The sequence below is a fragment of the Heterodontus francisci genome, chromosome 4 (genome assembly GCF_036365525.1).
Source record: "Heterodontus francisci isolate sHetFra1 chromosome 4, sHetFra1.hap1, whole genome shotgun sequence".
NCBI lineage: Eukaryota > Metazoa > Chordata > Chondrichthyes > Heterodontiformes > Heterodontidae > Heterodontus > Heterodontus francisci.
The window spans coordinates 50,896,114-50,923,464 of NC_090374.1; the positions used below are offsets into that span (position 1 = coordinate 50,896,114).

A 27,351-nucleotide genomic window follows, 5' to 3' on the forward strand; every position below is an offset into this window, starting at 1 on the left:
TATATACTAAATAGTATTTAGCAGGTGTAAATGATCACGCCGTCGCGTCGGGGTAGAAGTACCGCCGTGGCACATTGCCACCTCCGACAGAATTGTGAAGTAGCGTTAGTGTCTGGTTTCATGCTGGACATCTCCACCAGGATTCTCTGGTCCCCTCGCCTGAAATCCTGCCTTCCAGAGGACTATAAAATACAGCCCCACAAGAGCTTTAAGCTTGCCCTCAAACCAGTATCGCAAGAGATAGTAAGCTTTTACTGTACCCTCTCTATTTAATCGTAGTTTGTGTAAATGGTTTGAAGTTTTTTTAATTGTGAAGTCTTAAAATTAAATTCCAAAATGCTTTATCTGTCAAATATATTTTCTGAGAAATCTGTACCCCCCCCAATTCTGGCCTCTTCTGCATTCCTGACTTCCTTTGCCCCACTGTTAACAATTCTGCCTTCAGCTGTCTAAACCTTAAGCTCTGAAATTTTCTCCTGAAGCCAATCCACGTCTCATTATACTTTAAATGTGCAAGTCAGTTGATTGACACAGATTTGGTGGACATTTTTAAAATTGTAGTGCTTTAAATGTAGCTGAAATGTGAGATCATTCTGTTAAATTAGCATGTTTCGCTGATGCTGTCATTTAAGTTTGCATCTAGTAGAAGAAAAGGGAACGTGACCAGATTTTAAGAGAGTACCATTTTGAACTAGGAACTTTTACGGGCTATGAAAATTGATGCAATGTTTGAGAACTTATTTATTTTTAGGTACTTGACTAGATTTTAATATAGTTGACTTTGATTTAAGTGAACAGGAAGTTAAGTTCTTTGTGAAGTATTTTATCTTTGTTTTAAAAAAACACTCTTTATGCTCTTTATATTACTCTTTGAAGGAGTAATTATTCATATATAAGGAGAAAGAGGGTAACTAGAGAAAGGATTGGCCCACTAAAGGACAAAGGAGGAATGTTATGCTTGGACTCAGAAAATGGGTGAGATTCTAAACGAGTACTTTGCATCGGTATTCACCGAGGAGAGGGACATGACGGATGTTGAGGTTAGGAACAGATGTTTGATTACTCTAGGTCAAGTCGGCATAAGGAGGGAGGAAGTGTTGGGTATTCTAAAGGGCATTAAGGTGGACAAGTCCCCAGGTCCGGATGGGATCTATCCCAGGTTACTGAGGGAAGCGAGAGAGGAAATAGCTGGGGCCTTAACAGATATCTTTGCAGCATCCTTAAACACGGGTGAGGTCCCGGAGGACTGGAGAATTGCTAATGTTGTCCCCTTGTTTAAGAAGGGTAGCAGGGATAATCCAGGTAATTATAGACCGGTGAGCCTGACGTCAGTGGTAGGGAAGCTGCTGGAGAAGATACTGAGGGATAGGATCTATTCCCATTTGGAAGAAAATGGGCTCATCAGTGATAGGCAACATGGTTTTGTGCAGGGAAGGTCATGTCTTACCAACTTAATAGAATTCTTTGAGGAAGTGACAAAGTTGATTGATGAGGGAAGGGCTGTCGATGTCATATACATGGACTTCAGTAAGGCGTTTGATAAGGTTCCCCATGGCAGGCTGATGGAGAAAGTGAAGGCGCTTGGGGTCCAAGGTGTACTAGCTAGATGGATAAAGAACTGGCTGGGCAACAGGAGACAGAGAGTAGCAGTAGAAGGGAGTTTCTCAAAATGGAGACGTGTGACCAGTGGTGTTCCACAGGGATCCGTGCTGGGACCACTGTTGTTTGTGATATACATTAATGATTTGGAGGAAAGTATAGGTGGACTGATTAGCAAGTTTGCAGACGACACTAAGATTGGTGGAGTAGCAGATAGTGAAGGGGACTGTCAGAGAATACAGCAGAATATAGATAGATTGGAGAGTTGGGCAGAGAAATGGCAGATGGAGTTCAATCAGGGCAAATGCGAGGTGATGCATTTTGGAAGATCCAATTCAAGAGTGAACTATACAGTAAATGGAAAAGTCCTGGGGAAAATTGATGTCCAGAGAGATTTGGGTGTTCAGGTCCACTGTTCCCTGAAGGTGGCAATGCAGGTAAATAGAGTGGTCAAGAAGGCATATGGCATGCTTTCCTTCATCGGACGGGGCATTGAGTACAAGAGTTGGCAGGTCATGTTACAGTTGTATAGGACTTTGGTTCGGCCACATTTGGAATACTGCGTACAGTTCTGGTCGCCACATTATCAAAAGGATGTGGATGCTTTGGAGAGGGTGCAGAGGAGGTTCACCAGGATGTTGCCTGGTATGGAGGGCGCTAGCTATGAAGAGAGGTTGAGCAGATTAGGATTATTTTCATTAGAAAGACGGAGGTTGAGGGGGGACCTGATTGAGGTGTACAAAATCATGAGAGGTATAGACAGGGTGGATAGCAAGAGGCTTTTTCCCAGAGTGGGGGTTTCAATTACTAGAGGACACGAGTTCAAAGTGAAAGGGGAAAAGTTTAGGGGGGATATGCGTGGAAAGTTCTTTACGCAGAGGGTGGTGGGCACCTGGAACGCATTGCCAGCGGAGGTGGTAGATGCGGGCACGATGGAGTCTTTTAAGATGTATCTAGACAGATACATGAATGGGCAGGAAGAAAAGAGATACAGAACCTTAGAAAATAGGCGACATGTTTAGAGAGAGGATCTGGATCGGCGCAGGCTTGGAGGGCCGAAGGGCCTGTTCCTGTGCTGTAATTATCTTTGTTCTTTGTTCTTTGAAACTCTCAAAGGGTAAGTTTGAATTCAAGGATTTTTCATATCCTTTAAGGTTACAATGGTGAGCAGGTTACAGGGATAGTAAACAGATGTTTCTGAAATATTTTTTCTGGGCCTAGGTCAGTACTTAAATTAATTGATTGCTTTCTCTTTTTCAGATGTCCTCTGATGAAGAGAGGACGTCTAGCCCTGTATTGCCTAAAGATTCAGATCGGGGTAGCTCAGTCTCTTCTGATCTGCAGGTAGGGAGGAACAATGTTTAATTACGCGAGATAAACCAGTTAAGCAGAATTTGTATTTTGTTTTTAAATCAGCATCTCATGCTTTTAGCTGCAACATAATACTATGTACTGCAGGTAGTAAGATTTGGATCTCTTACTAGTATTGTTTGCAGAGTTGTGCTGTATAGAATCATAGAAATTTACAGCATGGAAGGAGGCCATTCGGCCCATCGTGCTTGCGCCAGCCAACAAGGAGCAGTCCAACCTAATCCTACTTTCCGGCCCTTGTAGGTTTCGACATTTCAAGTGCATATCCAAGTACTTTTTGTTATGAGGCTTTCTGCCTCTACTACCCTTTCAGGCAGTGAGTTCCAGACCTCCACTACCCTCTTGGTGAAAAAAATTCCCCTCCAATCCCCTCTAAACTTCATACCTTTTACCCTAAATCTATGGTCCTTGGTTATTGGCCCCTCAACCAAGGGGAATAGGACCTTCCTACCCACTTTATCTAGACCCCTCATAATTTTATACACTTCGCTTGGGTCTCCCCTCAGCCTCCTCTGTTCAAGGTAAACAGCCTTGAATCTTTTCAGCTATTCAATCTTTTGTCATAACTAAAATTTTCCAGTCCAGGCAACATCCTTGTAAATCTATGTACCCTCGCTCGTGTAATCTTTCGCATCTTTCCTATATTGCAGTGACCAGAACTGCACGCAGTACTCTAGCTGTGGCCTAACGAGTGTTTTATGCAGTTCCAGCATAACCTTCCTGCTCCTATATCCTATGCTTTGGCTAATAAAAGCAAGTATGCCTTCTTGACCACTTATCTACCTGTCCAGCCACCTTCAGAGATCTGTGGACATGCACGCCAAAGTCCCTCTGTTCCTCTACACTTCTCAGTATCATGCCATTTATTGTGTATTCCCTTGCCTTGAGATCCTTCCCCAAATGCAGTACCTCACACTTCTCCAGATTGAACTCCCATTTGCTGCTGTTCCGTCCACCTGACTAGTCCATTGATATCTTATTTTAGTCTACAGCTTTCTTCATTGTTATCAATCACATGGCTAATTTTTGTATCAAAGAACAAAGATAATTACAGCACAGGAACAGGCCCTTCGGCCCTCCAAGCCTGCGCCGATCCAGATCCTCTCTCTAAACATGTCGCCTATTTTCTAAGGTTCTGTATCTCTTTTCTTCCTGCCCATTCATGTATCTGTCTAGATACATCTTAAAAGACGCCATCGTGCCCGCATCTACCACCTCCGCTGGCAACGCGTTCCAGGCACCCACCACCCTCTGCGTAAAGAACTTTCCACGCATATCCCCCCTAAACTTTTCCCCTTTCACTTTGAACTCGTGTCCTCTAGTAATTGAATCCCCCACTCTGGGGGAAAAAGCCTCTTGCTATCCACCATGTCTATACCTCTCATGATTTTGTACACCTCAATCAGGTCCCCCCTCAACCTCCGTCTTTCTAATGAAAATAATCCTAATCTACTCAACCTCTCTTCATAGCTAGCGCCCTCCATACCAGGCAACATCCTGGTGAACCTCCTCTGCACCCTCTCCAAAGCATCCACATCCTTTTGGTAATGTGGCGACCAGAACTGTACGCAGTATTCCAAATGTGGCCGAACCAAAGTCCTATACAACTGTAACATGACCTGCCAACTCTTGTACTCAATACCCCGTCCGATGAAGGAAAGCATGCCATATGCCTTCTTGACCACTCTATTTACCTGCGTTGCCACCTTCAGGGAACAGTGGACCTGAACACCCAAATCTCTCTGGACATCAATTTTCCCCAGGACTTTTCCATTTACTGTATAGTTCACTCTTGAATTGGATCTTCCAAAATGCATCACCTCGCATTTGCCCTGATTGAACTCCATCTGCCATTTCTCTGCCCAACTCTCCAATCTATCTATATTCTGCTGTATTCTCTGACAGTCCCCTTCACTATCTGCTACTCCACCAATCTTAGTGTCGTCTGCAAACTTGCTAATCAGTCCACCTATACTTTCCTCCAAATCATTAATGTATATCACAAACAACAGTGGTCCCAGCACGGATCCCTGTGGAACACCACTGGTCACACGTCTCCATTTTGAGAAACTCCCTTCTACTGCTACTCTCTGTCTCCTGTTGCCCAGCCAGTTCTTTATCCATCTAGCTAGTACACCTTGGACCCCATGCGCCTTCACTTTCTCCATCAGCCTGCCATGGGGAACCTTATCAAACGCCTTACTGAAGTCCATGTATATGACATCGACAGCCCTTCCCTCATCAATCAACTTTGTCACTTCCTCAAAGAATTCTATTAAGTTGGTAAGACATGACCTTCCCTGCACAAAACCATGTTGCCTATCACTGATGAGCCCATTTTCTTCCAAATGGGAATAGATCCTATCCCTCAGTATCTTCTCCAGCAGCTTCCCTACCACTGACGTCAGGCTCACCGGTCTATAATTACCTGGATTATCCCTGCTACCCTTCTTAAACAAGGGGACAACATTAGCAATTCTCCAGTCCTCCGGGACCTCACCCGTGTTTAAGGATGCTGCAAAGATATCTGTTAAGGCTCCAGCTATTTCCTCTCTCGCTTCCCTCAGTAACCTGGGATAGATCCCATCCGGACCTGGGGACTTGTCCACCTTAATGCCCTTTAGAATACCCAACACTTCCTCCCTCCTTATGCCGACTTGACCTAGTGTAATCAAACATCTGTTCCTAACATCAACATCCGTCATGTCCCTCTCCTCGGTGAATACCGATGCAAAGTAATCGTTTAGAATCTCACCCATTTTCTGAGTCCAAGCATAACATTCCTCCTTTGTCCTTTAGTGGGCCAATCCTTTCTCTCGTTACCCTCTTTCTCCTTATATATGAATAAAAGGCTTTGGGATTTTCTTTAACCCTGTTTGCTAAAGATATTTCATGACCCCTTTTAGCCCTCTTAATTCCTCGTTTCAGATTGGTCCTACATTCCCGATATTCTTTCAAAGCTTCGTCTTTCATCAGCCTCCTAGACCTTATGTATGCTTCCTTTTTCCTCTTAGCTAGTCTCACAATTTCACCTGTCATCCATGGTTCCCTAATCTTGCCATTTCTATCCTTCATTTTCACAGGAACATGTCTCTCCTGCATACGAATCAACCTCTCTTTAAAAGCCTCCCACATATCACATGTGGATTTACCTTCAAACAGCTGCTCCCAATCTACTTTCCCCAGCTCCTGCCGAATTTTGGTATAGTTGGCCTTCCCCCAATTTAGCACTCTTCCTTTAGGACCACTTTCGTCTTTGTCCATGAGTATTTTAAAGCTTACGGAATTGTGATCACTATTCCCAAAGTAGTCCCCTACTGAAACTTCAACCACCTGGCCGGGCTCATTCCCCAACACCAGGTCCAGTATGGCCCCTTCCCGAGTTGGACTATTTACATACTGCTCTAGAAAACCCTCCTTACAAATTCTGCTCCATCTAGACCTCTAACACTAAGTGAATCCCAGTCAATGTTGGGAAAATTAAAATCTCCTATCACCACCACCCTGTTGCTCCTACATCTTTCCATATCACCTTCAAACTTCTTAATCATCCCATCACTTTCAAGTTCAAATCATTGATATTTACCACAAAATGCATATTGGCATTTGCTGAGGAGCTGTCGACAGCTTTGCTGTATATAGATCTAGTAGATTAATTTTTAGGTGCAAGTATAACTGTTCTGAGCATTTGTAACCCTTTTAGTGCTGTTGGCCATTTATTTTCAATAATGAGGAGTATGACATCTTGATTCAGTTGTCTGCATGAATTTGCACTACTGTAATTCAGGAACGAAGGTAATGAGATATTTTTCTGCAGCCTGCAAAACAAGACCCACAGTATGCTATTATTTAGTACCAACTGTCATATAACATTGAAATCATCAATAAATATACTGGAATTTGAGCATGTATCTTCTGATATAGATTTTCCAGGCATATTCATCCCAATGATTACCCAATGAAAAGCTCAGTGTTTGTAATTGAAGTTGAATATGTATCATCACAGTTTAATAACACTTTTGATCAAGATAAGTGTACTCTCAATTCTGAGTCAGAAGGTTTTAAACCCCAGTCCAGAGACTTCACATAATTTAGGCTGGCACTTAGTGCAGTATTCAGGGAACAATGCACTGTCAGGTGTTGCCTTTTGGGTGCGATGTTAAACTGAGGGCCCCTGTTTACCCTCTGAGATTGATTTAAGAGATCATGTGGCACTACTGAAAGAAGAGCCAGGGTAGTTCCACCTCCAGTGCCATGGCCAAGGTTATCCCTCAACCAACAGAACTCAAGAACTTTGTTTTTATTTCAGATTTCCAGTATCTGCAGTATTTTGCTTTTATTAAAGAATATCTGAGCTATTTATCTCATGCAAAATGTTGCGTCTAGTTGTGTGGAGCCATAGTAGGTTGTGCATTATTTATAAGACTGCCTAATGACTTTAATGGTATATATCTTGCATGCTATTATGTTACTTTGTGTGTGTTCTTCGTAGTCATCAAATATATGCTGAGCATAGTGAAGTGGAGGAATTTGTTGCAAAAACGGTTTGACGTATTTTCTGTCCTCTTTCTACCATCCTCCGCCATGCCTTCTACATTATACATGTTAGATTTGAAAAGGACAAATTTTGGTTCTATCAATTTACAAATATTGGGAGAATTGCTGCTCTGAACAGTGTTGTAGCATGGATAGTTTAAGTGGATGGGCAGAACAATGGCAGATAGAGTTCAATGACAAGTATGAGATTATCCACTTTGGAGAGGAGACGCAAAGGGATTTGTGTCCATGTATATACATTGCTAAATGTTAGTGTGCAAGTAGAAAAAGCTTAATGGAATGTTGGCCTTTATCTGAAGGGGATTGGAATGCAAACGTGAGGCTTGTCGGGGACAAACAGGCATTACTGTAACCATCATCGTGAGTTGGTGTGTTGCCTCCCTGGTGCCAGGGTAAAGGACATCACTGAGAGGGTGCAGAATATCTTGCAGGTCGAAGGGAGTGAGCTAGAAGTTCTGGTACACGTTGGTACCAATAACATAGAGAAGGCAGGTATTGAGGTTCTACGGTCAGATTTTCAGGAGCTAGGGAGGAAGTTTTAAAAAGTAAGACCTCAAAAGGTAGTAAGTTCTGGGTGCCACTTGCTAGCAAGAGTAGAAATAGGATGATAGGGAGGATCAATGCATGGCTTGAAGCATGGTGCAGGAGGGAGAGTTTCAGGTTCCTGGAGCATTGGGACCAGAGCTGGAGCAGAAGGCACCTATTCAAAAGGGACAGGTTGCATCTCAACAGGACTGGAACCAATGTCCTTGCGTTCACTAGTGTAGTTGGGGAGGGTTTAAACTAAATTGACAGGGGTGGGCACCGGTATGTAGATGTAGAAAAGAGGAACAAGGTGAATAATGAGAGAGAAGCAGACTGAGATGGACTATGAGGAACGCAAAGACAGGATTACAATGCATGTATGTAAATGCATGAAGTATGGTGAATAAAGTTGGTGAGCTACAAGCACAAATAGCTGTATGGAAATATGTTGTAGTGGCAATAACAGAAACGTTGCTTAATATACAAGGATATAAAGTGTTCAGAAAAGATAAAGGAAAAATGGGAGGTGGGGTGGCAATACTAATTAGAGAAGACATTGTAGTGTTGGAAAGAGGGAATGTCCTTTAGGGGGCAAGGACAGAATCCATTTGGTTAGATTGGAGAAACAAAAAAAGTGTGATCATGCTACTGAGGATATTCTATAGGCCTCCAAATAGTCAGAGAGGGGTGGAGGAGCAAATCTGCAGTGAAATCACAGATGTGCAAGAACTGTTAGAGTGATGATATTGGTGGACTTTAATTATCCAAATATCAATTGGGATAATGTTAGAGTAAAGGGAAAGGAGGGGGTGGAATTTCAGAAATGTGTTCAGGAGAATTTCCTTGATTAGTATTTTCTCGACCCAGCTACAAAGGAGGCATTGCTGCATCGGGTGCTGGGAAATGAGGTGGACCGAGTGTCTGTGGGGGAGCACTGGGATGAGAGAGTGATCATCATATCATAAGATATGGACTAGTAATGCAGAAAAGCAATGAATGCTATAAAGTACAACGTCTAGGTTGGAAGAGGGCTAATTTCAGTGTGATAAGGGATCTAGCCAGGGTAGAATAGAACCGAAGACTGACAGAAAAAACTGTAACAGAACAATGGGTGATCTTTAAAGAGGAGATGGAAATATACATTCCAACAAGAGCAGAGGTAGGGGAACTAAAAATGGGGCTCCTTGGATGACGAGGGAGATTATGATGAAACAAAAAAAGAGGGTGTATGATGCATGTCAGGTGAGTTCAAGTGCAAATCAGTTGAAATACAATAGGTTGAGGGGGAGGTGAAGAGGAAAATAAGGCTCTCTTTATTCATTTGTGGTATGTGGATGTTGCTGGCAAAGCCATCATTTATTGCCATCCCTAATTGCCCTTGAGAAGATGGTGGAGAGCTGCCTTCTTGAACCGTTGCAGTCCATGTCATGTAGTTATATTTATAGTGCTCTTAGGAAGGGAGTTCCAGGATTTTGACCCAGCAGCAGTGAAGGAATGGCGATATAGTTCCAAATCAGCATGGTGTGTGGCTTGGAGGGGAACTTGCAGGTAGTGGTGTTCCCCATGCATCTGCTGCTCCTGTCCTTCTAGGTAGTAGAGGTCATGGGTTTGGAAGGTGCTGTCGAAGGAGCCTTGGTGAGTTGCTGCAGTGCATCTTGTATATGGTACACACTGCTGCTACTGTGCTTTGGTGGTGAAGGGAGTGAATGTTGAAGGTGGTGGATGGGGTGCCAGTCAAGCTGGCTGCTTAATCTTGGAAGGTGTCGAGCTTCTTGAATGTTATTGGAGCTGCAAGTGGAGAGTATTCCATCACGTTCCTGACTTGTGCCTTGTAGATGGTGGACAAGCATTGGGGAGGTTGGAAGTGTGTTACTCGCTGCAGAATTCTTAGCCTCTGACCTGCTCTTGTAGCCACAGTATTTATGTGACTGGTCCAGTTAAGTTTCTAGTCAATGGTAAACCCCAAAACATTGTTAGAGAGAATGAGAATAGAATGGCCGTTAACTTAAAAGGGAACCCAACAATCTTCTCCCCACATGTAACTAGTAAGTAGATAGTAAGAAGTGGAGTGAGGATAATTTATGCTTAGAGGCGCAAGACTACAATACTTAATGAGTACTTTTATATCAGTGTTTACTAAGGCAGAGGAGTCGGTCAAAAAATTGGTAGAAGCAATACCCAAATGTCAGTGCTCGAGCCACTGCTTTTTTTGGTATATATAAATGACTTGGATCTTGGAGTACTGAGTAGAATTTCAAAATTTTCCCATGATACCAACTTGGAGCGGCAAACAGTGAGGATGATACGAATTGCCTGCAACAGGTCGATAGGCACAGAATGGAGGAAAAAATCGCCATTGCTGTTTTGGATCTTCATTTTTAGCATTAAAACCACCCTTCGTGAGAGGGGACAAGTTAAGAGCATCCGAATCGGGCCAAAGCGCCACGCTTTCAAAGTGGAACTGCAGGCAGTTACTGCTGCAGTACTTCTGTCTACCTGTACAGCAGGAGATTTCTTGTAACTTCATGCAGTAATGGCAGTGAGTCATTGCAAGGATGACAGTGATGTTTTCTACCATCAACTGGAAAGCAGCTGACCTGTCAGAATTTAAGATCTTCAGATAAAGGGTCGAACTATGTTTTGTCAACTTACAGTTGTGGAACTAGAGAAGCAGGTAGTGAAAATACGCTTTACCATTGGCAATGAAGGCTTACGATACCTTAACACTTCTGGTCTCACCGAAGAGGAGCAGAAGGATCCCGTGAAAATCTAATCCACATTGGAGCATTAACTTCATGTCAAACTCAATTTTTGGTCCATCGCCTCAAGTTGATGTCTTTTCAATGGCAGTCGACTGAGTTCATTGACCCATTTGTCAGTCAGTCTTGAGTGTGACTTCACAGAGGCTGAACTGGAAGACTGCATCATCGAGCTAGCAATTGCATCCACAACCAAAGAGGCATACCAGAGGGATCTCTTGGAGAAGCCCAAGGCGTATACTGTGGACGACTTGGTCGAAGATGGTGGAAAATTTCAGTCATCATTGTAGGCCAGCAGAGTTTACGATCCCTATGTGCTGCAATTACCCTAGGTGCATTGAGTAAGGATTCCAGGTCCAGGAAACCGTGTAAAAGGTGAGGCTCTTGTATATGCCAAAGAGTTGCCCAGCATTTAACGACATCTGCAAAGTATATAGTGTCTGGGGTCACTGGAAACGTCAGGATCGGAAAGCCAAGCCGAATGCTACTGGTAAGAGTCCTGACAAAAGTCTGGCAGACTGTAAGAAGGCTTCAGGCCCAGGCAAGCTTAGCAGTCATTACATTGTAACCAATACTTCCACAATGTTGCGGATGTAGTCAACCCCCATGATGATGAAGGGTCCCAGTCCGAGTAGGCGAGAGGAGCAGTCGTTTCACGTTGTCACTGTCACTGGACGCACTGATTCGATTACTCCACTGGAGGCGTTTGGGTCTATTCGTGTTCAATGTCCGAAAAAGGACAGCACGAAGGTGCTCTGGGTGAAGGTGCAATTTTGGGTGAGCTGTAGCTTACAAAGAATGGTGTATAGGAGGCCAGACCAGAGACCTTTGGAATAGTTGCATCTCGAAGTGACGACCTGAATAAATGCTGCAGTGGCAGATGGTCTGAAGTAGGTGTAAAGGTGAATGATATGGAAGTGAAAATAGATGGTCTTTGTGATGGCAAGAATATGTGAAAAAGTTTTTCTTGTCGCTGTTGCTTCTCTTACCAATTACTTATTAAATCTGTGCCCCCTTGTTCCCTATCCTTTCACTGGTAGAAACAGATTCTCTCTCTATTCTGGCCAGATCCTTCATGATTTTGGATGCCTCTATTAAATCTCCCCTCGGCCTTCTCTTCAAGGAAAACAGTCCCAACATCTCCAATCAATCTTTGTAACTGAAGCTCCTCAACGCTGGAACCATTCTTGTGAATCTTTTCTGCATTTTCCCCAATGCTTTCACATCTTTCTAAAGCGCAGGGCCCAGAACTGGATGCAGTACTCCAGCTGAGGCCAAACTAGTGAATTATTCAACACAACCTCCTTGCTCTTGTACTCTATGCCCCTATTAATAAAGCCCAGGATACTGTATGCTTTAGTAACCACTCTCTGAACCTGTCCTGTCGCCTTCAATGACTTATGCTCATTTACACCCAGGTCCTTCTGCTTCTGCAACCCCTTTAGAATTGTACCCTTTATTTTATATTGTGTCTCCATGTCCTTCCTACCAAAATGAGTCACTTCGCATTTCTCTGCATTGAATTTAATTACCACCTGTCCGCCCATTCCACCACCTTGTCCATGTCCTTTTGAAGTTCTACACTATCCTCCTCACAGTTCACAATGCTTCCAAGTTTCGTATCATCCGCAAACTTTGAAATTGTGCCCTTTACACCAAGGTCTAGGTCATTAATATATATCAGGAAAAGTAAGGGTCCCAACACTGATCCCTGGGGAACTCCACTACAGACATACCTCCAGCCCAAAAAAGCATCCATTAACCACTACTTTTTGTTTCCGGTCACTCAACCAATTTCGTATCCATGTTGCTACCGTCCTTTTTATTCTATGAGCTACAAGTTTGCTCACAAGTCTGTTGTGTGGCACTGTATCAAACACTTTTTGGAAGGCCTCCTACCTCACTAGATTCCTGCATTCCCATGGGCGAAGATTGACACTGATCTATTCCTCATTACAGATTATTTTTCGAAGTACCTGATTATCCGATGGTTACATGACATGTCAAAATATATGGTAACAAGTACACAGTGCAATTTTCAGTCTATTCTGGGCACCTGAGGAGGTGATTTCCAGTAATGGGCCTCAGTACACTGGGAAATCGTTTAGTGAAATGTGCCAGAAATAGTGTGTTATGCATACCATATCTTCACCTCATTATCTGAGTTCCAGTGGTCTTGCAGAATGTATCATTCGCACAGTCAGATTACTAAATGCCAGTAGACTGGTCAAGACTCGCATATTCCTATGTGCAGCTCCGCTGAGTTCTACGATTCCATCCCCAGCTGAGTTTATGTTCAGGTGCCATATCTGTACTGATCTTCCTAGTTTCTATCGTTCCATCTATCCTGAAGTTGGGGACGCTCTTGGAGCAATGGGGGAGGATGAAAAAGGTACACTATTGTCAAGCTGGAAGCAAGCTTCCCAAATTGGTGGTAGGACAACAGGTCACGATACAGAATCCTGTAACTTGTATATGGAGTACTGCACAAGTCTCCTGGGTTTGACCAGAACTACGTTTGTATGAGGTTACTACTTTTACTGGCGCTACATTGCATGGGAATAGAGATCTGATCGGAACAGTCCATGATCCCGGATCGATGAAAGACTCTATGGACGAGATCGAAGACAAAACCTCAGGCAAGTCTGCGCATTCTCCTTCCATTGAGAAGAGTCCATGCAAATTTGTTTTGGATTCCAATAGCTGTTCTCCTGTTCCTGATCAGGCCATTTGATCAAACCACCTTTACATTAGCGTACCTGAGTTTTGTGCCATGTATGCTTATCTCTGATTACTGTTATTAAATTGTATTTAGTTAACCTTTACCTATTTGAAGAGGATATATTTGTATTTTGAAAAAAGGGGGATGTTGTGGTATATCTTTTTAGAGGTGTGGTTATGTTATAATGGACAGGCAGTGTAAGGGCTGTGATGTAACACACCATGTGACTTTTGGTGTGAGGGCATTCTGAAGAAAGTTTGCCATAGCATGGATTGGAATTACATAATCAGTTTTCAAATTTTATTTGACAATGATCTTTGAATTTTGCCATCTTCATGATAACATACAAACATTGAGGAAGAGACACTGGTCATTAGTTGGGCTACTTGTAGCAGCCACTGCAGGAATGCTTTCATCACATGCAGAACCATCCTTAAATAAGGAACCCACATTATTGTGTTACTAATCCTGTCCTGAATGATCAGTGCCATGTAACACAGAGGTTAAGAAAACGCAACACAGAAGATTTACCAGAATGTTTCTAGGGATGAGGGATTTTGGCTACAAGGTTTGTTTGGAAAAGCTGGGATTGTTTTTTCCTTGGAGCAAAGGACATTGAGAGGAGACTTAAATGCACTGTACAAGATTATGACAGGTTTCGTTAAGGTAAAAAAGGAAACGCTGTTCCCATTAGCCATTGGTACAAAGACTAGAGGACGCAGATTGAAGATTTCGCCCATGAGGGCGGCGGAAGTGGATCCAATCAATGATTTCAAAAGGAAGTTGCATGGGCACTCGAAGGAAATAAACTTTCAGGGCTACAGGGATCAAGCGGGGGAGTGAGACTTTTTTTATTCTTGAGATCTGGGCGTCACTGGCAAGGCCAGCATTTGTTGCCCATCCCTAATTGCTCTTAACAGAATGGCTTGTTAGGCCATTTCAGAGGGCAGTTAAGAGTCAACTACATTGCTGTAGGTCTGGAGTCACCTGTAGATCCAGACCAGGTAAGGATGGCAGATTTCCTTCCTTGAAGGGCATTAGTGAAGCATTTGGGTTTTTATGACAATTTGGTGCTATGAAACTATTACTGAGACTAGCTTTCAATTCCACATTTTTTTATTTAGTCAATTGATTTAAATTCCACCAGCTGCCATGGTGGGATTTGAACCCATCTCCCCAGGGCATTAGCCTGGGCTTCTGGATTAATAGTGCAGTGACATTACCATGACGCCACTGTCTTCCCCCTAAACTGACTGGATTGCTCCACGAGAACTGGCAAGGACTCGATGGCTGCATGGCCTCCTTCTGTGCCATTTAAAAGTAAAGGAATAAAAAAGTGATGCTTCATTTGTACACAACCTTGGTCAAACTCCATCTGGAATAATGTATTCAGTTTGGGCACTGCACCTCAGGAAAGATCTTGGAAGGGGTACAGAGTAGATTCACCAGCATGATACTGGGGCTCAGATTATATTATGAGGACTAGTTGCATAAAATTGGCTTGTGTTTCCTTGAGTTTAGAAGATAATCTAATCCAAGATGTTTAAAATAATAAAGGGATTTGGTGCAGTAGCTACAGATAAATTATTTCCTCTGGTGGAGGAATCGAAGACAAGACTGCATAATAAAATGAGAGCTAGGCTGTTAAGGAGTGCCATCAGGAAGTACCTTTCTACACAAGAGTAATGGAAATTTGAATCTCTCTCTCTCTCTCTCTCTCTCTCTCTCTCTCTCTCTCTCTCTCTCTCTCTCTCCCAAAAGGATGTGGATGGTGGATTTATTGAATTTTTACAGACTGAGATCTTTAGCTTTTTGCTAGGTAAATCTATCAAGGATTAAGCAACAAAGGTAGTGAAGTGAAGGTATAGAATAGCCATAATCTCATTGAATGGCAGATCAGCCTTGTGGGGCTAAGTGATCTACTCCCATTCCTGTTGCATTCAAACATTTTGAATGCATTCAAAAGATTGTGTTTATGATGCAAAGCATAGTAAGCAAGGTAATTTTTCCCTGTGGTTTTTTGTTACTATATTTATTATCTAACATTGTTTTTCTGTTTGTCGGCTACATTTTTCTCTTTTGTGCTATATTTCCAACTATCTGGTTCAAATAATTCTGCTTTTTTTCATCTGTGGGATTCTTTTGATTTTATATTTTGTTGCTGATGTGAACAATGTGATTGTAGCACATCAGTACTTGAGTGCAGAATCTAGGCTGACATCTATTGTAGGACTGAAATATTAACCTCCAGTCTCGATTGCTTAAGTTGACTGTTAAAGATCCCAAAGAAAGGACCAGTCCTGGTGGTCTGCCCAACATTCCTCCCTCAACCAATCACACCAAGTGAAGATTAACTGGTCTTTCATCATGTTGCTGTGTTTACATCACTGCATTCCAGCAGTAATTTATTCATTAAAGCATTCTTATGTTTTGATGCTATGGTTAACGTGATGTGACGTATTTTTCTTAGCTAAACATGTAAGTGCATTTGGAGGCAACTTATTGATATGGCTGGGGAATTAATTATTAGGGTAACAGATGGAGAGTAGCATTGTGTGGCACTACCACCATGCTAAATGGGATAGATTCAGAATAGATCTCGCAGCTTACAACTGGGCATCCATGAGGCACAGTGGGCCCTCAGCAGCAGCAGAATTGTACTCGACCACAATCTGTAAACTAATGGCCTGGCGTATCCCTCACACTAGCATTACCATCAATCCAGGCTCCAACCTTGGTTCAATGAGAAGTGTAGAAGACCATGCCAGGAGCAGCACCAGGTACACTTAAAAATGAGGTGCCAATCTAGTGAAGCTACAGCACAGGGCTATGTGTGCATGCTATAGACCGAGCTAAGCGATTCCTAAACCAAAGGATCAGATCAAAGTCTTTGGCCCTGTTACATCTAGTCATGAACGGTGGTGGGAAAATTAATTAACTAACCCGAGGAAGAGGCTTCACAAACATTCCCATCATCAGTGATGGCAGAGCCCAGCACATCTGTGCAAAAGACAAGGCATCTTAGCCCTCTCAGGGTGCCAGCATCAAGATTGCAGTCTTCACATGATATCATAAAATGGCTGAAGGCACTGGATACAGCAAAGACTAAGGGCCCTGACAACATCTTGGCTGTAGTACCGGAGACGTATGCTCCAGAACTAACCATGCCCCGAACCAAGCTATTCTAGTACAGCTGCAACACTCATATACCCGAAATGTAGATGCATGGGAACACCACCTGCAAGTTTCCCTCCAAGCCGCACACCATCCTGATGACACTATATCACCGTTTCTTCACTGTTGGGTCAAAATCTTGGAACTCCCTTCCTAACAGTGGGTGTGCCTACCCCATGTGGACTGCAGAGGTTCAAGAGAGCTCTCCACCACCACCTCAAGGGCGACGCCCGCATTCCATGAACAAATAAAAGAAAAAGGTAGAAAATTGTCTAAGTTATGTCCTGTCTACAAAAAGCAGGACAAATCCAATACCATACCATCAGTCTGCTCTCAATTATCAGCAAAATGATGGAAGGTGTCCTTGACAGTGCTATCAAGTGGCACTTCCCAGCAATAACTTGCTCGCTGACGCGCAGCTTGGGTTCCACCAGGGCCACTCTGCTCCAGACCTCATTACAGTATGTGGTCCGAACATGGACAAAAGAGCTGAATTCCAGAGATGAGGTGATTGACTTCCCTTGACATCGAGGTAGCATTTGATTAGAGTGGCATCAAGAAGCCCGAATAAAATTGAAGTCAATGGGAATTGGGGGGCAAACTCTCCAATGGTTGGAGTCATACCTAGCAAAAAAGAAGGTGGTTGTGGTTGTTGGAGGCCAATCATCTCAACCCTAGGACGTCACTGCAGGAGTTCATCTGGGTAGAGTCCAAGGCCCAACCATCTTCAGCTGCTTCATCAGTGACCTTCCCTCCTTCATCAGGTCAGAAGTGGAGATGTTCACTGATTGCACAGTGTTCAGTACCGTTTGCAACTCCTCAGATACTGAAACAATCTCAGCATGACCTCGACAATATTCAGGCTTGAGTGGATAAGTGGCAAGGTACATTTGTGCCACATGTGCCGGTCAATGACCATCTCAAAGAAGAGAATCTAACTATCTCTAACATCACTGAAGCCCCCAAATCAACATCTTGGGGGTCACCGTTGACCAAACCTAACTCGACCTGCCATATAAATACTGTGGCTATAAGAGCAGGATAGACACTGGGAATTCTGCAGTGAGTAACTCTTCTCCTGACTCTCCCAAAGCCTGTCCATCTGCGAGGCACAAGTCAGGAGTGTGATGGAATACTCTCCACTTGCCTGGACAAGTGTAGCTCCAGTAGCACTCCAGCTTGACACCATCCAGGACAAAGCAGCCTGCTTGATCCCCATCCCATCCACCACCTTCAACATTCACTCCCTCCACCACAGCACACAGTGACATTAGTGTGCTACCATCCACTAGATGTACTGCAGTAACTTGCCAAGGCTCCTTCGTCAGCACCTTTCAAACCTGCGACCTCTACCACCTGGAAGGACAAGGGCAGCAGACCCAGGGGGAGATGATGTAGTGGTAATGTCACAACTAGTAATCTAGTCCCCTTACTTGAGAAAGGATGAAGTTGCATTGGAGGCAGTTCAGAGGAGGTTCACTAGATTGATTCCAGAGATGGGGGGGCTTGTCTTATGAAGAGAGATTGAGCAGTTTAGACCTTTACTCTCTGGAGTTTAGGAGAATGAGAGATCTAATTGAGGTATATAAGATGATAAAGGGGATTGACAAAGACATAGAGAGGATGTTTCCTCTAGTGGGGCAATCTAGAATGAGAGGTCATAGTTTTAGGATAAGGGGTAGCAGATTTAATACCGAGAGAAGGAGAAATTATTTCTCTCAAAAGGTTGTGAATCTATGGAATTCACTACCCCAGAGTGCGGTGGATGCCAGGACATTGGGTAAATTTAAGGAGGAGATAGACAGATTTTTAATTAGAAATGGTTTGAAGGGTTAAGGAGAAATGGCCTAGCAAGCCACTCAATTGTCAAGGGCAATTGGGGATGGGCAGCAAAGGCTGGCCTTGCCAGTGATGCCCACATCCCATGAAAAGAATTTAAAAAAAAGACACCTGGAACACTACCACCTGCGAGTTCCCCTATGAGTCACACCATCCTGACTTGGAATATATTGCTGCTCCTTCACTGTCGCTGAGTCAAATTTCTGGAACTCACTCCCTAACAGCACTGTTAGTGTACCTACACCACGTGGACTGCAGCAGTTCAAGGCAGCTCACCGCCACCTGCTTAAAGGCAACTGGGATGGGCAATGAATGAATTGAAAAAGGTCTATTCCAGTTAGCAAGGTGTGACTAGTGTTCCCCCAAGGCTCTGTGCTCACCCTCAGCTTAACTATATTTCAGTGACTTAGAGGTAGCAGTAGAAAGCAGAGTATCCTAGTTTGCTGACAACACTGTTGGGTAGCATAGTAAATAATATAGATGGGAGCAGAAAGGTTGCAAAGGAACATTGATAGATTAAACAACTGGGCAAAACTGTGGCATATGGCTGAGATGTATGGTCATCCACTTTGGACCTAAAATTTGGATCAGAGTATTAAAACCATCTTAGCACATGTGTGTTTTCTGGAAAACGATATATTGAACTTGATTTATTACATTATGAATGTAGATTTATGAAACGTGAACAATTTGCCATTCCATTTCTCTCCTGCACCTAGCCTCTGTACAATAAATATGATTACAGCATACCACAAATGTGTGCAGCAGATATACTTTGGGAAGAGTTCCAGTTGTTCTTTGTGTGGAGTTTAACATTAATATTACCTGTACTGGAGTCAGTCGCTGAGTTCCAAAAAATCACTGACATGCATCTCAGAATTTTGAATCATTCTGTCACAGCTGTAGAAAATATTGAGGGTGCACTGAAGTTATTAGATTGTTGAAGTTAGTGACTACAAACAAGCTATACAAGATGGAAGCCTTTTTGCCTTATTCAGCTATGGATAGCTGCATAGGGCTAAAGTAAGAAACAAGCTGTGTTCTTCCTCTTTGGCAGTCCCTCGGGAACCAGGATGACTTCCACTCCAGGGTTGTGGGTCCTTGGGTGACAGAATAGTCTAATTATGATATTCCAGGTTCCATAGTTCATTTTGAGGGAGTGGAAGATGCCTGTGCGTGGGTTCTTTTAACGTTGCATACCGACTACCACATGCTCTGAGCAAAGCAAGGTCTTTGTCCAATGGCAGGGATGGTCATGATTGGAGGTCAGGCTCTGCTACACAAACTGGGACAAACACACGCACGTGGCAAGCATGTCCAGCTGGCGAGCCTGGATGTAGGCCGTGTGGATCTGCGTCAGAGTGTTCTTGAAGGGGTAGCTGAAGGCCTACTCCAAGGGTTCCTGAAATATAATACAGTATTGAAATATAGTAAAACATCCTGCAATGTTATTAAATAAAATTTGGCAGTGAGTCACATAAAGAGATAATCAGGCAGATGACCAAAAGCTTAATCAATGGTTTTAAGGATCATGTCAGAGTACAAGAGACTTACGAAAGCAATTTGAAAAGTCAAAGGCGAGTCAGCTGAAGGCACAGCGATTTTCAACTTGGGAATGCCAGAATTGGAGAAGCGCAGAGATCAGAGGGTGCAGGTGGGGGGGGGTGGTGGGGGGAGTGACATAAATTAGGACGGGTGAGGCCATGGAGAGATTTGAAAATAAGGATTTGCATTTTACAAGCTGGATGTTGCCTTACTGGAAATCAATGTAGGTTAGCGAGCACAAGGCAATGGGTGAACAGGACCTAGAGTCATAGTTAATGAGTCATTATGGCACTGAAGAAGGCCATTCAGCCCATCAAGTCCACACTGGCTCTCTTGGGCAAACCAGTCAATACCATTACCCCAGTCTATCCTTGAAGCCCTGCAAGTTTATTACCTTCAAGTGAAATTCCAATTTCCTTTGCGAAATCATGGTCTCCATTCCCCACCATCCTCGTAGGCAGTTAGTTCCAGGTCATTACTAATCAGTGTTTTTAAAAAAAAAAGTTTTTCCTCACATTCCCCCCTGCATCTCTTGCCCAGAACCTTAAAACTATGTCCCCTAGTCCTTTTACTGTCAGCCAAATGGGAGCAGCTTTTCTTAAACTGCATTTTCTAAACCTGTCATAATCTTATCAAATCGCCCCTCAATGTCCTTTGCTGCAAGGAGAATAACCCCAGCTTCTCCAACCTAATCTTGTAGCTAAAATCCCTCAACCCTGGAAGCATTCTGCTAGCCCAGAGTTGTCCAACCATTTTGCGTGCAGGGCCACATTACAATTATTGTCTTACGTAGGGGGCTGGTGTGACAATTTCGGAAGAATAAAGGCATTAAAAATGTATCTTGGTATTAATCAAAACCACAACAAAGGTGCATTTTTATGAAGAAGCTTTAAGTGAGATTAATTAATTTATTGACTGACTTTCTCATCACAATGTTCGACACTGGTTTAGTGAGATACCAGGCATTTTTTTGCTTGCACAAGTAGTCAGTATTTTCCCCCACACTTGTAGCACTGTGGACTTTTCCGGATAAATTTTAATCTGTCAGGAGTGAGCTCTCTTCTCTCCTCTTTCCCTCCTCTCCCCCGCCCCCACTCCCATCTCGCGCGCTCGCTGTCTCGTGCGCTGGCCCCCATGAAGTCTCATGGCATCAGGTCAAACATGGGCAAGGAAACCTGCTGCTGATTACCACCTACTGCCCTCCCTCAGCTGATGAGTTAGTACTCCTCCATGTTGAACACCGCTTGAAGGAAGCACTGAGGGTGGCAACGATGCAGAATGTATTCTGGGTGGGGGACTTCAATGTCCATCACCAAGAGTGGCTTGGTAGCACCACTGCTGGCCGAGTCCTAAAGCACATAGCTGCTAGACTGGGTATGCGGCAGGTGGTGATGAGGAAACCAACAAGAGGGAAAATCATAGTTGGCCTCGTCCTCACCAATCTGCTTGCAGCAGATGCATCTGTCCATGACAGTATTGGTAGGAGTGACCACTGCACAGTCCTTGTGGAGACTAAGTCCTGCCTTAACATTGAGGATACCCTCCATCGTGTTGTGTGGCACTACCACCGTGCTAAATGGGATAGATTTTGAACAGATCTAGCAATGTAAAACTAGGCATCCATGAGTCGCTGTGGGTTATCAGCAGCAACAGAATTGTACTCAGCCACAATCTGTAACCTCGTGGCCCAGCATATTCTCCACTCTACCATTACCAGCAAGACAGGAGCCCACTCTTCAATGAAGAGTGCAGGAGGGCATGCCAGGAGCAGCACCAAGCATACCTCAAAATGAGGTGTCAACCTGGTGAAGCTACAACACTGGACTACTTGCATGCCAAACTGTGTAAGCAGCATGCGACAGAGCTAAGCGATCCCATAACCAAGGGATCAGATCTAAACTCTACAGTCTTGCCATATCCAGCAGTGAATAGTGGTGGACAATTAAACAACTAACTAGAGGAGGTGTCTCCACAAATATCCCCATCCTCAATGATGGGGGGGCCCAGCACATCAGTGCGAAAGATAAGGCTGAAGTGTTTGCAACAATCTTCAGCCAGAAGTGCTGAGTGGATGATCCATCTCGGCCGCCTCCTAAAGTCTCCAGCATCAGAGATGCCAGTCTTCAGCCAATTCGATTCGCTCTGCGTGATATCAAGAAACAACTGAAGGCACTGGATACTGCAAAGGCTATGGGCCCTGACAATATTCTGCCAATAGGACTAAAGACGTGCTCCAGAACTTGCTGTGCCCCTAGCCAAACTGTTCCAGAACAGCTACAACACTGGCATCTAACCGACAATGTGGAAAATTGCCCAGGTATGTCCTGTACACACAAAGCAGGACAAGTCCAACCTGGCCAATTACTGCCCCATCAGTCTACTCTCAACAATGCTTTCAAGCAGCACTTGCTTGGCAATAACCTGCTCAGTTAGGGATTTGCCAGGGCCACTAAGCTCCTGACCTCATTACAGCCTTGGTTCAAACTTGGACAAAAGAGTTGAACTCGAGGTGAGAGTGACTGCCCTTGACATCAAGGCAGCATTTGACCGAGTATGGCATCAAGGAGCAAGAGCAAAACTGAAGCCATTGGGAATCGGGTGGAAAACTGGCTGCTGGTTGGAGTCGTACCTAGCTCAAAGGAGGGATGGTTGTGGTTGTTGGAGGTCAATCATCCCAGCTCCAGGACATCACAGCACAAGTTCCTCAGGGTAGTGTCCTAGGTCTAACCATCTTCAGCTGCTTCATCAATGACCTTCCTTCAATCATAAGGTCAGAGGTGGGGATGTTCGCTGATTGCACAATGTTCAGCACCATTCGCGACGACTCAAATACTGAAGCAGTCCGTGTAAAAATGCAGCAAGACCTGGACAATATCCAGGCATGGACTGTTAAGTGGCAAGTAACCTTCATGCCACACAAGTGCCAGGCAATGACCATCTCCAACAAGAGAGAATCTAACCACCTCCCCTTGACATTCAATAGTATTATGATTGGTGAATCCCCCACTATCAACATCCTAGGGGTAACCATTGACCGGAAATGGAACTGGAGTAGCCATATAAATGCCATGGCTACAAGAGCAGGTCAGAGGCTAGGAATCTTGCGGTCTGTAACTCGCCACCTGACTCCCCAAAGCCCGTCCACCATCTACAAGGCACAAGTCAGAAGTGTGATGGAATACTCTCCTCTTGCATGGATGGGTGCAGCTCCAACAACACTAATGAAGCTCGACACTGTCCAGGCTAAAGCAACTTGCTTGATAGGCACTCCATCCACAAACATTCACTCCCTCCACCAATGACGCATAGTGGCAGCAGTGTGTACCATCTACAAGATGCAACGCACCAAGGCTCCTTCCACAGCACCTTCCAAACCCTCGATCTCTACCACCTAGAAGGACAAGGGCAGCAAATGTATGGGAACGCCATCACCTGCAAGTTCCCCTCCAAGTCACACACCATCCTGACTTGGAACTATATCACCATTCCTTCACTGTCGCTGGGTCAAAATCCTGGAACTTCCTTCCTAACAGCACTGTGGGTGCACCTACCACAGATGGACTGCAGCAGTTAAAGAAGACAGCTCATCACTACTTTCTCAAGGGCAATTAGGGATGGGCAATAAATGTTGACTTAGCCAGCGACTCACACATCCCACATTCTCTGATATTTCCTTCTGGTTCCCACACCCCTGACAAGTTAGTTTAAACCCTCCCCAATAGCCTAGGAAATCACCCCGCAAGGAAATTTATCCCAGCTCTGTTCAGGTGCGATCTGTCTGGCTTGTCCAGGTCCCATTTTCTCCAGAACTAGTCCCAATGTCACAGGAATCTAAAGCCCTCCCTCCTACACCATCCTTCCATACAATTATTGCAGTATCCTCCTATTTATGTACTCACTTGCGTGTGGTGCTGGGAGTAATCCAGAAATTAGTACTTTTGAGGTCCTGCTTGCTAATTTCTTAGCTCACGAAACTCCCTTTTTCTGCAGGACCACATCCCTCTTCCTACCTATGTCATTGGTACCAATGTGGAGCACAATTGCTGACTCTTCACCCTTCTCCCCCAACCCCCGCCCGCTTTCCCAGGGTGCTGTGATGACAGTTCCTGCACATATAGTTATCCAGGACACTTCCAGTGTCCTGGATCTCCCACACAGCACAGGATGTGCACTCTGCAGGTTGGAGCAGCCGCGCCATTCCTCTTAGATACAAATTGGTATGTCAAATGAACCCTACTAATACTAACAATTCGTAGAGTTTATAATGAACCTTACCAATAATAACCTTGCTATTGCTAATACTAAATTTTACCAATACTAATAAATCTTGCCACTATTAATACACCCTAATAATACTAAAACGTTAATAGTAGTAGTAACCGCAGTATTTGTAATAAACCTCACCAATCTGAAATAAAAACAAGAAATGCTGGAACCACTCAGCAGGTCTGGCAGCATCTGTGGAAAGGGAACCTCGGGGTTCCGAAGAAGGGTCACTGATCCGAAACGTTAACTCTGCTTCTCTTTCCACAGATGCTGCCAGACCTGCTGAGTGGTTCCAGCATTTCTTGTTTTTATTTCAGATTTCCAGCATCTGCAGTATTTTGCTTTTATCTCACCAATCTTAATCCTTTTATAAAATAAAACATGACTCACCAGTACTCCCTTGTTACTTGTGGTTAATAATTAATATTTTTGATATTTTTAACATTTTTAAATTCCCAATTGTTCAGATTCAGTCTCCAAGTAGCAATACTCACTAGCCAATCAACTCACTTTTTTTTTTTCAAACTCCGGTGCGTAGAGTTAGTAGGTTCCTCGCTGGTCTGCCACTTTCGGCTCCCTCCAGGTAAGTGGAAGACCATGAGCCTGGGTCTGGATTTATTCTCTCTCAGTAGGTTCCTCGCAGGTCTGTCACTGCTGCCGTCGCTCCCAACTCCCTCCTGATAAATCAGTTTTATTCTCATATTCTCCCTCTGCCAGTTTTATTTTCTGCTTCACTTCCCCACTCTAAAGCACCAGGACCAGATGAGATGCACCCAAGGATACTGAGGTAAATGAGGGTGGAAATCGCAGAGGTACTGGCCATAGTTTTTCAATCTTCCTTAGACTCTGGGGTGGGTGCCAGAGGAATGGAGAATTGCAGACATTTACACCCTTATTCAAAAAAGGGTGTAAAGGTAAGCCCAGCAACTAAGTCAGTTTAACTTCAGAGGTTGGAAAACTTCTCAAAAATAATTCGGGACAAAATCAATAGTCACATCGACAAATGCGAGTTAATTAAGGAAAGCCAGCATATGGATTTCTTGAGGGAAAATCATGTTTAACTAACTTGAAGTTTTTTGAAGAGGTAACAGAGAGGGTTGATGAGGGCAATGCTGTTGATGTAGTATACATGGATTTTCAAAAGGCATTTGATTCAGTGCCACACAATAAGACTTGTGAGCAAACTTTTAGCTCATGGAATCAAAGGGACGGTAGCAACATGGATACGAAATTGGCTGAGTGACAGGAAACAAAGAGTAGTGGTTAATGGATGTTTTTCGGGCTGGAGGAAGGTTTATAGTGGAGTTCCCCAGGGATCAGTTTTGGGACCCTTGCTTTTCCTGATATGTGTTAATGACCTAGACCTTGGTGTACAGGGCATAATTTCAAAGTTTGTGGATGATCCAAAACTTGGAAGCATTGTTAATTGTGAGGAGGATAGTGTAGAACTTCAAAAGGACCATAAACAAGTTGGTGGAATGGCAGATAGGTGGCAGATGAAGTTCAATGCAGAGAAATGTGAAGTGATTCATTTTGATAGGAACAACATGGAGAGACAATATAAAATAGAGTACAATTCTAAAGAGGGTGCAGGAGCAGAGAGACCTATGTGTCTGTGTGCATAAGTCATTGAAGGTGACAGGACAGGTTGAGAGCGGTTAAAGCATACAGTATCCAGGGCTTTATTAATAGGGGAATAGAGTATTAGAGCAAGGAGGTTGTGTTGAATTTGTATAATACGCTAGTTTGGCCTCAGCTGCAGCATTGTGCCAGTTCTGGGTACTGCACTTGAGGAAAGATGTGAAGGCATTGGAGAGAGTACAGAAAAGATTCATGAGAATGGTTCTAGGGATGAGGAATTTCAGTTATAAAGATAGTGGAGAAGTTAGGACTGTTTTCCTTTGGAGAAGCGAAAGGTGAGAGGAAATTTGATAGAGATATTCAATATCATGAGGGGCTTGGACAAAGTCAATAGAGAGAAACTGTTCCCACTGGTGAAAGGATCAAAGGATCGAGAAAGAGGGGCCACAGATTTAAAGCATTTGGTAAGAAAAGCAAAAGTGACATGAGGGAAAACTTTTTCACACAGCGGTTGGTTAAGGTCTGGAATGCGCTGCCTGAGAATGTGGTGGAGCATTCAAAAGGAAATTAGACAGTGTTATGAAAAAGAAGAATGTGCAGGGTTACAGGGAGAAGGCGGGGGAATGGAACTGAGGGAATTGCTCTTTCAGAGCTAGTGTGGACACGATGGGCCGAATGGCCTCCTGTACTGATTCTCTCAACTGATTGTATTTGGCCTGGTTCTTGCTTGAAGCATTCACCTGACATGCACCACATGCAATTTTTTTTTTTGTTTCACCATTTTCTCTATCTCCATCCCTATCCAAGGAGCCCTGGTTTTGGTTCCCCTACCTTTTGCCCTTGTTGGAATGTACGTAGTCTGTACATGAACCATCATCTCCTTAAGAATCGCCCATTGTTCCATTGCCGTTTTTCCTGTCAATCTTTGGTTCCATTTTATCCTGGCTAGATCCCCTCTCATCCCACTGAAGTTAATCCTTTGCCAGTTTAAAAGTTCCACTTTAGATTGCTTTTTGCTCTTTTCCATTATTATCTAAACCTTATGATACAATGTTCACTCTTACACAAGTGTACCCCCCACAGATATTTGGTCCACTTGGCCTGCCTCATTCCTCCCAGCACCAGATCCAGCAATACCTCCTTCCTAGTTGGACCGAGATCATACTGGTCAAGGAAGTTTTCCTGAACACATTTCAGAAATTCCTCCCCGTTCTTTCCCTTTACTTTAACATCATTTCAATTGATACCTGGAGTACTGTGTGCAGTTTTGGTCCCTTTACCTTAGGAAGGATATTATTGCCTTAGAGGGAGTGGAACAAATCTTTACTCAGTCTTGTATTTATTTACAAAGTGAAACAGTATAAGCATACACCACCTCCCTCAACCACCCCAGAATTTCAATAAGTGTCTCTT

At 43.8% G+C, this 27,351-nt stretch overlaps 1 protein-coding gene across 2 annotated transcripts in view; it reads left to right on the forward strand.

Annotated features, from left to right (window-relative positions):
- Positions 1-27,351, forward strand: part of poc5 (POC5 centriolar protein homolog (Chlamydomonas)) — a 149,379-nt gene that overhangs the window by 15,994 nt on the left and 106,034 nt on the right. Inside the window, exon 2 of one of the 2 annotated variants that reach the window (XM_068029503.1) lies at positions 2,860-2,943. The exons of the other annotated variant lie outside the window; for it this stretch is intronic. Coding sequence (XP_067885604.1) covers positions 2,860-2,943 — 84 coding nt within the window. The remainder of the gene's footprint in view (positions 1-2,859; positions 2,944-27,351) is intronic. 2 annotated transcript variants of the gene reach the window in all.